The sequence below is a fragment of the Trichogramma pretiosum genome, unplaced genomic scaffold (assembly GCF_000599845.2).
Source record: "Trichogramma pretiosum strain Unisexual culture from Peru unplaced genomic scaffold, Tpre_2.0 scaffold8, whole genome shotgun sequence".
NCBI classification, from domain to species: domain Eukaryota; kingdom Metazoa; phylum Arthropoda; class Insecta; order Hymenoptera; family Trichogrammatidae; genus Trichogramma; species Trichogramma pretiosum.
In genome coordinates this window covers 1,898,171-1,910,725 of record NW_019641699.1, presented here as the reverse complement: position 1 = coordinate 1,910,725, position 12,555 = coordinate 1,898,171, and the positions used below count along the sequence as shown (strand labels likewise).

General features: G+C 38.4%; 1 protein-coding gene across 2 annotated transcripts; it reads left to right on the top strand.

The window, feature by feature from the left end:
* Positions 1-244: 244 nt before the first annotated feature.
* On the top strand, positions 245-12,427 carry LOC106653170 (high mobility group protein DSP1-like). 2 transcript variants are annotated; one of them, XM_014372491.2, is made up of 5 exons: positions 245-2,779; positions 5,706-5,918; positions 9,044-9,207; positions 9,480-9,654; positions 9,742-12,427. In XM_014372491.2, the coding sequence occupies exons 1-5, from the start codon at positions 2,177-2,179 to the stop codon at positions 9,853-9,855; spliced, it is 1,269 nt and encodes a 422-aa protein (XP_014227977.1). In that variant the 5' UTR covers positions 245-2,176; the 3' UTR covers positions 9,856-12,427. The 2 variants fall into 2 exon arrangements, with proteins under 2 accessions (XP_014227977.1, XP_014227976.1); XM_014372490.2 differs by having other exon boundaries at positions 245-2,812.
* The last annotated feature ends 128 nt before the right edge of the window (positions 12,428-12,555 follow it).

The window sequence follows — 12,555 nt, the reverse complement described above, 5'->3', positions numbered from 1 at the left end:
ATTGGCGCGTTCGTGCAAGTGTATGCGTGTGTATGCGAATATATGTATGTGCACGTACGTAAGTACGTACGTATGTATGTGCGCCGCTGTCGCGTATGTAAGTGTATATGCGCGCGTGTGTTCCGTGCACGCGCATACACTCGCAGAGAGGTATAGGGCCGCCGACATCTTGTTCTCTCTTTGCTGCAAGCAAGTCAGCGGCGCTGGCAGCACTACCAGCACAGTAGAGAGAAAGAGAGAGCGCGAATTACTAGCTCTGTTAGAGGCGGCCCTGTGTCGTATGTCTAAGAAATACACATCGAGTGTTGTTTTTGTATATAAACACAATCGACGAATACTCGAAAGAAATTAACGCTAGGGAGTGAGGGTTTCGTCACGGGAAAATTCTCTCTCCGAGAGAGAGAGAAAATCGTACGTGCAACGACAGTGGCAGCAACGGAGCCAGCGGCGGGTGCAGTTGCAGCAGCAGACAGATTAAAAGCAGCAGCATAGCGCGGAATAGAGCGAGGCAGTTGTGCATGCACGTTCCGAGAGATCGAGAGATATGTATCTGGTGGCGGTTGGCTCGACGCTACGCCAGCAGTGAACAGTTCTCCATTGTTTTTTGTAAACGAAATAACAACAACAACAACAACAAAAGAAAAACAAACCGATAAACATCAGGCATATAGGGGCTCGTAGTATCGAAACTCGGGGTGACTCAGTGCTCGAACGCAGTCATCTCGATAAAATTTGGTGTGCTCGATTCGGCCGTCGTCAACTAGCCGACGGAGTCGCATCTACTCCGAGTGCAGAAGGACCTTTGCCAGACGTCGCCGAAGAGAGGCTGTAGCCGCGCCGCCAGAAAAGCACGTTGCGTTGGCCGCTCGCGCCACAGCGATATATGCCGTTTGCTCGCGCTCCTGGCGAAGGTACCCGCGAGCGAAAGAGATAGAAGAGGCGCCCGCTGCTGCTTTTGCGTAGCTTCTCTCTCTCTCTCTCTTTTTCTCGCTAGTTGCGCGCTTGCTCGCCCGCTCGCTCTGTGGCCCGTTCGCGATTCGCGCGTGTACATGACTACGTGTGCGTGTGTATGTGTGCGCGACGGCTCTATACAATAGTGGGGGACGACCGGAGCAACAGCAGCAGGCATAGCCGCAGCATAGCATAGCACAAAGAGAGCGGCTCAGCAACAGCAGCGTCCCGCTGCAAGAAAGAGGTTTTACCGTGTATTAATACTTACATATATTTATATATATATATCTACATAATATATATATAGATATATATATACACACGCACCACATATACGTATCTACGTATACATACGCTGAGTTACATACATATACACGTTTAGCTATAACACAAGTCTGTGCGCAGGTTATATAGTACGATTATCCGAATCTGCAGTGTTTGTATGATAGTGCCGCGAGTATTCGCTTTGGTTGTACTAAAAAAAGCCGATACAGCTTCTTGGACGAGCAATTCAAGCATCCAGCGAGTCTCGTGAAAAACAGCGATTCGGCCAGCAACAGCAGCAGCAGCAGCAGCCACGATCGTGTAACATATACGTATATATAGTGTGTACGTGTGTATCGAAGGGCCCTTCTCTCTCGGCAACGTACTCGTTATATACGCGCGTGTTGGTGTGTTCATCGTGTCGCTGTGTGTGTGTGAGTGTGTCTCTCTGTACTTGTGTCCGTGCGTGTACGTGTGAACGTGTCCGTGTGTCTCTGTGTGTGAATCGCACTCTCACATACAAGCGCACTACGCATACTCGCTCTCTCACACGCATACTCGCTATACTTCCATTGCCAGTGTGCCCAACGATCTTGCATGCTGCTACTTTTATGCTGAATAGAGAAGTCGATTCGGCTGTGTCGTCGTCGTCGATATAGTTGCCTTACCTACGGTGTAAATGTGCAAGATAATAAGCGACAATAGAGCATCTATGTGCAGCAGAAGCATCGTCGTCCAGGAACGTTAGCATAGCCAAGTAGCGATACAAGATTTCAGTCGTTCGAACAGTTACAGTTGATTTTTACATAGCTCGAGTGCGCGCGTGCCTCAACGACGTCGTCGCATAAAGACACACACACTCACACAAGTTTGCGTGCCAGTGCAGAGTCGTGTATAGATCGTACACACTCGTGATCATCAGCAGCATACATTTTAAGGGACACGGAGTTGTGCTGCGAACATGTCGGATCACCATAGGTGGGCGCCCGGTAGCCGGGAAGACGGTGGCGCCGGAGCAGCCGCGTCCGCGTGGTGGCCGGCTGGCTTGACGAACGAGCAGGCAGCCGCGGTGCAGCAGCAGCAAGCCGCAGCCGTGGCCGCTGCCCAGCAGCAGGCCCAGCAACAGGCACAGCAACAGCAGCAGGCTCAGCAACAGCACCAACAGAACCTCCAGCAGCACTTGCTGAACCAGCAGGCGGCTGCCGCGGCGGCTGCTCAGCAGCAGCAACAACAGCAGCTCAGCCAGCAGCACCAGCAGGACATAGTCAGGAGCACGGCCGCGGCGACGCAGCACTTGTTTACGTACAAAATGGCCTCGAGCTTCCAGAACCCGGCGACGACGGGGGCACAGAGCAGTCCCGTGTCCTCGTCGAGTCCCGTCGCCGCTGCCGCCGCGGCGATGCAGGGCATGAAGGGCTACGACTACAGGAGCGTGCCGGTCTCCGCCACCAATCAGTGGTGGTATCCCAGCCAGGTCATGGACCAACAGAACAACCTTCACCAGCAGCAATTGCAGCAGGGCCAACACCTCATCAGTCAAGGCAACGCGCAACTGATGTCGCCGGTACAGAACAACTTTCAAGCGAATATGCAAATTGTACTTTTCTTTTTTTTGTTTCATTCATTCATTAGACTTAGTTACTTTCTTTCTGCCTTGAGCTATTACATCTTCTTCGGTCACTTCGTATCGGTCCCAAAATTTGTGAAAAAAACGCCGAAAACTAACGATCTGTCTATACTCCGAAATAGCCGGCTGTTTAGGCTATGTTAAAATCGACACGTGTGTGCGTGTAATGCGTGCCGTGTTGTCTTCTTACACTTGGTACATGTAACGACTCCTCGTTTTTGCCGTTTTTTCCACAAATTTGATCGAGACGTAATGCAACGTTATTTGAGCTCATTTTAATCAATTTGACAATGAGAAGAGAAGAATCAAGTAAATGAGTAGCTAGGCCAGGAAACACGTGTTAATTATCATCTTTTAATTCGAGACTGTCGCCCACTAAGACAGAGACTGCGATAAAAACTCGTTTGAGATCGATCATAGAGTGTGATACGAGATTACATCTTCGGTCTCGCTGCACACATAACCTGAAATCTAACTTATTTTTCTCGAAATTTACGCCGCCTATACAGCTAGCCGTTGCATGAATTTTCTCCTCTATCGAATAACGTAATTACAACATCACGGGTTTTGACACTATAATACATTGCGTCGTGTCACGCGGGCCCTGATAAAAAAAATCTAATGACAACAATAATCGCACGCGTTTCTGTAAGGTTTTTTTGGTGCATTTTTAACGCAGGCCTATAACGCCCGGACCCATGGGTTTTGAGATTGTCTATATAGCTGCGCGCCTTTTCGGACTTTCACGTGTCGGTGTATGTGTGTGTGTGTGTGTATGTTGTGTGCCCCGCTGCTTCCACCACGCCATATATACCGACACGAACTAGCAAGCGAACGAACGAACGAACGAACGAAAGAGAGAGAGAGAAAGAGAACCCCGTCCATTTTGTACACTCTGGCTCGGTGCTTGTTCTCCCGCTAGCCATGGTGTGTTGTCCGAAAGACTGTCGGGCGCATATAATTTTTTTCACTGCCTTTTCTGTAATCGACGAGAACAATTTTTTATTTTGTTCTTTTACATTTTTCTTCGACACTTTTTTTTATTTCTCTGCGCATTATTGATACATGAAAAATAGTGGATAAGAAATTAAAATCACTCCGATTTTACTGAATGATGGCGTGAGGATATTTTGTATTGCTCATTTTATACATCGGCCATCGTTTACAGTTTTGATTTTTTAAGCCCAAATCATGGATTCAAATATATCATTCATTCTAAACTCATGTCATCGACACTTTTTACATTGAATTGTTTCTCTGATTTCAAAAATCGCATCTGGAAAAAGTTGTTTTTTCTAGTTATATATTTTAGTCCTTTTGATTTTTGAAAATCTATTTACCTGTTAATATTTGCCTTTAATTGATGTAACGGTATGTTTTTGATGTCTTTCACACATGGCCGTAAAGAAAGTATAGTACAAAATACTTTCCCACGCGTATTTATTTATCATCGTACCCACGATCAGTTATTTCGTAGCATATTCCGAAATTTGATTTAATGAATCTCGAGAATACTCTATTACGATTCTAATTAAAATCTTTTCTACAATAATTATTGTTCTGCATTTTTAATACATTTTTATTCATTATAAATTTACACTTCGTTCAAGGTTCAAAAAATTCTAGGTATTTATCATATAGGTATATATATATATATAAAGAGAGGGAGCCGCTGCTGCATACAACTCGGGCTATTGATTCTACCTCACTTACTCTCTCTCTCTCTCTCTTTTCATCCCGCCTTCGTCCGACGGTTAACTCTCTCTCTCTCTCACTACGCGATTTTTAAGCGGCTCCCTCCGCCTCCACGTTCGCTTTGCTGCTTCGAAATTCGCAAACTATGAAAGAGGGTTGAAGGTGATTTACGCATGAGGGTTAGTTATTACAAAGAGAAATAGAAAGAGGGAGGCGCACTGGGCGAGCAACATTGATTAATCGAATAAATTAAACAAAAAAAATTTTTTCTCGCTCTAACCTAAAATATGCTACTTTGCCGCTAGTTTTGGGCTGATGTGAGAAAAAATAGTGTTTTGAACTAGCGTACATATGGGTTTTCATTAACATTTGTTGCTGCACTCGCCTTCATCTCATACTATATCCCTAATGTTGCTAAAAAATAAACCACAACTGCATCTGTTAAAATTATATTGTTATGTACTACGTATAATAGTATACACATTTTCGTCAAAGCTTCTTTTTTTTATTCTCTAGAGTACAAGATGTTTCACTTCGTAAACTTGTATGCAGTCAAAAATCACTACATAGTTGATACGGGTATTGAGTTCGTTGAGTAGCTAGGTGAAGTTGAACGCCATACATACTTTATATAAGACTGGTTAATGTTGAAACCTACTGTGAGGGACGAAATATTTTCGCTTTGGCCACGAAAAATAATGCGTTTGTTTTTCCTTGTCAAGATAACTATCTATGGGATAATATATATCGGAGTTGCAACAACCTTGATCAGTAACCATGCGTTAAACGATATAGGAAATTGAAACTAATTTCCTGATCACACAATTATAATGTCCGCTCAGTCATACGTCCAATGACTTTGATCGGTTCAAAATCAATGCAGATTATTTTTCCCTTATCAATTTTTGAAACTTCAAGTTTAAATAGATGAAAAAGATGATTTGGTATTATCACTTTCCGATCTCTACAGGCGATTATTGAGCTCAAAATATTAACTAATTTTTAAGTTTTAAAATACCGTTTTGTTTGCTCCAGTGATACGAATTTAACGCTTTTTCTATTTAACAACTTTCCAACAATATAAATCTTATACATTCCTTACATTATTCCCGAAAAATTTCTCCGCACCTATGACCAACAACAACGTGGGTTTTTCTCGATTTTTCAGCACCAGATACAACAGTTGCACCATCAAAATAATCTACAACATCAAAATAATGCTTTGCAACAGGATAAAAGAGCAAAAAATACCAAGCCAAGGGGCCGCATGACAGCATATGCGTTCTTCGTTCAGATTTGCCGTCAGGAACACAAGAAAAAGCACCCCGATGAGAACATCGTCTTCCAGGAATTTTCCAAAAAGTGCGCTTTGAGGTGGAAGGTCAGTTATCAACAATATTCTATTACTCAATTTAATATTAAACGTCAAACATATTTGAAACTCGTAAAAAACTTTCGATTTGACTATTTCAATAATACTGAATTAGCATAAGGGAAAATAGAAAAATTGTAATTTTCATAGTATCTTCAGTATTTATAAAATTAATACTTAATAAAAAACGGTCTCGAGAAACGGCAAGAAATAGCTCCAGCAGATCAAGGTATACAGCCGCTGTATATTTTCCGCAAACGTAACTTAGAGTTCGTTGAACCTTGCAGAAAGACTAAATTTCCAGAAATAGTAATATGCGTTTTGTATGTGCTTCGTGTTGTGTCGCGTCACGTCGAGTCGCTACATTACTCGATTGATGTCGTTTACTATTGAAATCTTCCATTAAACTCGTTGAAGCATCTTCGATACTCAAAGATATCACCCGTGATTTCAAAAAGTCGATTGATTACTTGTGTTGTAGGCAACATACAGTATGAATGACCTAACGAATATAATATGAGCGGTAATAATTCGTTTTAAGATTATCTGTGTGTTCGTAACGAGATTTTTCATTCTATAGTCATGAGGGTAATTTCATAAATTACCCCCTCGCCACGGGAACTGTTTAAAATACTATGTAAAATGTTTTTGTGTTAGTGAATATAGTTAATTTTCTGTCAACTCACCTTTTTAAAAAAATTGTCCTGTATCTGTAATGTTTGTCTCGTTGGAATTATTCCAGAATTAAAATCAAATTTTTGGGACAGCAAATTGCAATTCAAAAAAGTTCCTAGTTCGGTTCTGATTGATTTGCTGTTATTGAAAGAAATTTAAAAGTTAAAATCTAATCAAGTTTGATCTAAACTTTGATCAGAGTAAAATTCACCAAGATTTATTACAATGTCAACTATCTTCCATTGTTTGTATGGTTTGATCATCTTTATCCAAGTTTTTCAAAAATCAAGTCCGAATTAGATATCTCTGTGATTAGTATCAAGTGTTGATCGGAGTGCTCAAATCACTTTAGATACTTTTTTCAAAACTGGGACAGTTTTAACTAGTCAAACATCATGTTCGTCTAAGCAGTTACAGAAACATAGTTTTGAACAGGTAAGTTAACAGAGAATCGGACATGTGCATATGCGTAAACTCGAGCGTCTGACATCAAGAGTTAATTTCATCAATATTTATCAATTTATAAACACTCAATGGAGTTCTTACAATCATACTCTCGATTATATTCCCTCTCACAAGTAACTAATCGCACGTCATGCGTTATATGCTCACGTCATGTATACCGCGCTCTTTAACAACTAAAAGAAAGTTGGTATCTCAATTTATGGAAACAACGCAAGATAGCATCCATTTCTGGGCACAGTACTGTTTCAAACCTTTGTAAAGATCTTGAAAAAAATAATATCGATCAAACACGAGGAAAAAAGAAAATTAACCACTTGCGTAATGTAGTGCTGCTGTCGTCAAGTTCTATTAATCCGCCTATTATGTACTCCAGATTACATCATACCAAGTTTATTTTAATAATTATTATTATTACATCATGCATCAAAATGTTGGCTCGAGAAAGGAAACTTTTTAAAAACATCAAATTGACGAATAATCCATGTATCGAGCGTGATTCTTTCGTTAGTTGGCGAAAAAAGCAGGAAGAAGCCGTGTTTTACACGCCGCACCTGCCCGGTATAGACGGATGTTTTCTCTCTTTCCCTCTCTATCTCGCTCTTGTGCTATGTGCGTCAGTCTATCATTGACTAGCACCGGAAACATTAGCAGCGTTGTAGTCGCGCACTCTGTATCGAGATCTCTCCCTCTCTCATACTCGTAATCGGCGTATGTATATGAAACACGTGCACTATTATCTATATAGATATTCGTTGCTGAGCGCATCACGTTTTTACGCGCACCTATTATTAGATATATCATCTTTTTGCTGAGTTTAATAAAAATCAATCTCATATGAAAAGTAGTAAAATTGTCCACAGCTTTCTATCATTCTCGAAGCGAGTTATTTTATTTAATCTCGTTGATAAATAATGCATTCGAAGCTCGGTATAGGCTAATCTCAAGAATATATTATAGAACTTTTGTGAATATTAAAATGATTATAAAAAAATGAAATCACAAGGTATCCATGATGAATGCATTTCATTGAGAAGAAAATAAAAATAAATTTCTACTCATATCTTAATTAGAACTCTGGCTATGTGTTTTCCAAACCTTACTCGATCATAATATTTTTTTACCGAAAACGAAGAAGTATGCAGAGGTTTCATTACTATCTCTTGTATGCTGCATTTATTGCTAATGCTCATCACTGAGAAAAATAATGATTATATAATATATACGTATATATATTTATAATATATGGGAAGCAAGAGAGGGAACGAACGAGCGAGCTAGCTACGAAGGAACGAAATTAACGAGGAAAATAGAGGGGTGAACCGAGGAGGGGAAAAAAGTGGGTTAGGGTGAGGGTGGCAAACGGCAGTTCTGGTGACGGTATCGACCAACTCGCTTTGGTGTTCCCTACTGCCGCTATACTACCCTCTGCATGTCCCCACTCAATACCGCCTATCTACATATTTCCTTTGCTCTATGTTATTTTTTACTAAAAAATTGTAATCTTAGACGAATAGTTTGAAAATTAATTGTGATGAAAAATAAGAAAATCGATACTTATGAAAAAAAGTAACGCGAAGGTAACCAATGCTTTGATACGATGAAAATTGATAACTTTATAAAAGAGGGGAAACGCGACAGCGAGCGTAGACTGAGGGGGGTAGATAACGGCGCAGCGGCGGGTACACTGGTCCGATCAATACGTGCTAGCCTTTTACAGACTTGGTATTTAGTGGGGGTAGTGCAATAGCGGTGGTGGTTGTTTTTCTACTGGCGCGTTTATATAGATATACATTTTTTTATACGTGCATTTTTCACCGGTAGATGTAAATTTCGAAAAAATATGGAGGGGATGGATGTTGGAATACCATAGTTGGAGAAAAATATTGTCTTTAAAAAGAATTGATGAATGCTTTTTTTCAAATGATGCGTTGAACGATGAGAAAAATACGCTAACGTATCTTTAATGCAATGTTTGTTTTCGTTTTTTTTTACAGACAATGAGTGATAAAGAAAAAAAACGTTTCCACGAGATGGCAGAGAAAGACAAGAAGAGATACGATGCTGAGATGCAGAACTATATCGTTCCCAAAGGTGAGAAGGGAGGCCGAGGCAAAAAGCGAAAGCACATCAAGGATCCTAATGCACCAAAGAGATCTCTGTAAGTATTGATATTGTCAAAATAATTTAATAAGCTATGCTGAATTCACTTTACTCTAAAAGATTCATATTCAAAATGAAAGCTATAAAATATAGCTTATATTACTGTCTTATGAAATAATAAAAATAAACAATCAGATCAATTTCAAAAAAATTTAAACAACTTTATCATGAACATTGGAAAAAAACCTTATTATATACTATAAATAAAAATTTTTTATACTTAACTTTGCTAAATTGTCCGCTAACATGTGATTCAATTTTTTTGTTTAGGTCGGCATTCTTCTGGTTCTGCAATGATGAAAGAGCTAAGGTTAAGATGATCAACCCAGAATACGGAGTTGGTGATATTGCTAAGGAACTTGGTAAAAGATGGTCCGACGCTGGTCCCGAACTAAAGAGCAAATATGAAGCCATGGCTGAAAAAGACAAGGCTCGATATGAAAGGGTAAGTACATAGCTGCTATGTACATCTTAAAATCTATTTTTCTATCTTACTCAAGTTGGCATCTTTAAAAACATCGCAATTTTATAGGAAATGACAGCGTACAAAAAAAAAATTAAGGATGGTCCTGGAGTCGGTGTACCAGCCATAGTTGCAAAAAAAGCTGAAAGTGAAGAGGAGTGGGGAGAAGAAGAAGACGAATAGCCTGGACATTGATGAAAATAATAATAATATAGCGGACGCACGTCGATAAAAAAATCTCATCTATCACCCGTATCCTTGATCCCAATACATGCCTCACCTACTGTACATGCCATTGACCTTAGCGTGAGAGTACTTACACAAACAACTCTAGGAGAACAAATAATACATATTAACCACAAGTCGAATTCACGGCTGTTTCAGATTGATTATAATGATTTAAACAATGCGAACCAAACGAAAAAATTCAAACAAATAAAAGATACGATGAATCCGCGATTGATTATAATTTTATTTGATTGAGAAAAAAAAGAAAAATTGTATGTGTGAGTGTTTAAACAGATGCGAGAAAGGGCAGATGTGCGTGCGTGTATGAACATTTGTATTTTAACCTATTGATAGCAAAACATGTAAAGTGGCATAGGATAGAGATAACATAAACGAAATGGATTACAAAAGTAATGACATGTTATGTGTGAATCTAAAACACATATAAGATGGTGCCCACTTTTTTTTTGTCTTGGGGTGGAAGGCGCAGGGGCTTAATTTATTTATGGAAACGCCGACTATTGTCTCCACTCTTATTTTTAAAGTAAAGAAGATTGAACAAAAAAGCGGCAATTATTATTTAGATAAAAAAACTTGAATATACATTTGATTTAGTTGATATATTGATGAATGAATATAAATGACAAATGTTGTAATGAGAACACAATTGCATTGTAATCGACGGAGCGTTCCATCTTTAGTAGGTTTAAGTAAGCTTACGGAACGTTATCAGTTCAGTTCATTCGGTGCCAGCGTATAGTATGCGATTTAACGAGGTTTATATTAAATGAACAAATAAATGCAGTTTTCTTTTGTAATTACTCGATTTTTGTACAGTTATACTACTTATAATTATTTTTTAATTAATTCTCATGCTCGAATCGGCTGATAAAGAATCGCGTGCAAATAAGGAAACCGCGACTTTATTACTTTCTTCTATGGTTATGTCCTTTGACTTTTTCCTATATTTGAATTATTATCGCGATTCTAAGAAACGTGCTGGTGCGACCAGACCCTCAGCACTTAGCTGTACCTGCGTAATTTATATTGCTTTTTATAAACCACTTGAGGTACGGGGATTCGATCTTAATCGCGTGTACGTTGTTGTGCAAGAAAACGATCTCCCGGAGTTGATGTTGTAATAACTAACTCTTATTTAGGACTGCGATGCGCGTGATTGAGTGATATTTATTTACTTAGCAAGCGATAGAATGAGCGAAAGAAAACTAAAAAAATGTTTTCTTAAATCAAAAGAAAAAAATGACTATGAAAGAATTGTAATACGATTAGAGTGATGTAAGCACATTCGTTCGAAATTTTGCTTCGTTAGCCGGAAAGAGCACAATCATAATTAAGTATTTCACAAAAGTTTTGAGCATAAGAGTAAAAAGATAGCGCAGTGTAGGATGAGTATCACGCGTAAGAAATATATCACACGCGTAAAGATTCATTCTCTAGCTTTTTAACGAGTAATGATATTGTTAATCCATAAGAATATCGTTAATAGATTCTGAAAAGAAAGAGTTTGAATTTTTAGTAATCGCTGTAATTACGCTTTAAGTGAACTCAATTTTAAATGCCAGCTTTTTATTTTTATCGATCGATTTTGGAAAAATTTGTGCGATTGTAATCGTTGTACAATACATTCAGTTTTGTTTAAAAAAAAATGGTTTTTCATATGCCTGACGAGTAGGTTTGACTGTATTAAAATAATACTTATTTGTATGTTTTGTTTGAACAAAGCGATCGGTCCCTGCCCCTTACCATCGTTTATATATTCCCTTCTTACAAACTTTCATTTTGTCAATAAAATGATATTTCTTAAAAAAAAAATACAATGGATTTAAGATTTTATAAATGATTTCTTTAAATTAAACACACCACTTAACAATATTTAAATTAAAATTTTTGTCTAACGATGAAATTCAAATAATACATTAATAGTGTAAGTAATACTCAAATGCTATACGCTATCTCATGAAAATCATTCTGGTGTACAGCAGGCTGTATTATAATAAATCATTGTGGTTTCTTGTAATGTTAACATTCCTAGATCATAGTATGTACAGATTACCTAAACGTCATCAATTAGAGCAATCTATTATATGGGATGCTGATGATAAAATGCAAGCTCTATATTATTCCAAGATTTTATTGACACGATAATTATGATATAATTATTAATATACAAAAATAGCAAAACATTATGCAAGAAGCTCGACTTCTTTTATAATCAGACTGATTGTAATGAAAACGATTCTTATTATTCTATGAAAAGCAAAGACGAACTATTCAACTAATTGGACGCATTCAGCGTATTACGACTCTTTGTCTACCTCAAATGCATTATTGCATCGTTCTTTTTTTTTTTTTTTAAGAAAAAATGCGACTGTATTAATATGATCATTATAATTATTATATGTATTAATACAACCAAGTGCAACCATACACAGTGCGAAAGAGAAGATAATAAGAACTAAAAAGAAGTAAGGCATGAAAATCTCATCATAGGAAAAGGAGTTAGAGGACTAATAATACTGTAAAATATGAAATTGTAATATTTTAATACTGATTTGCAGATGTGCATGATTTAAAATGAGTATAGCTGGTTGAAAATGAATTGTACTGATACTGAGAATATAAATTAATAAGCGC

What these genes read in the sequence shown, in the direction of transcription:
- LOC106653170 (XM_014372490.2), top strand. Translation starts at nt 2,177, where the DNA reads ATGTCGGATCACCATAGGTGGGCGCCCGGTAGCCGGGAAGACGGTGGC. An exon ending in AGTGCGCTTTGAGGTGGAAG is followed by an intron (nt 5,919 to 9,043) that starts GTCAGTTATCAA and finishes TTTTTTTTACAG; the next exon opens with ACAATGAGTGATAAAGAAAA. An exon ending in AATGCACCAAAGAGATCTCT is followed by an intron (nt 9,208 to 9,479) that starts GTAAGTATTGAT and finishes TTTTTTGTTTAG; the next exon opens with GTCGGCATTCTTCTGGTTCT.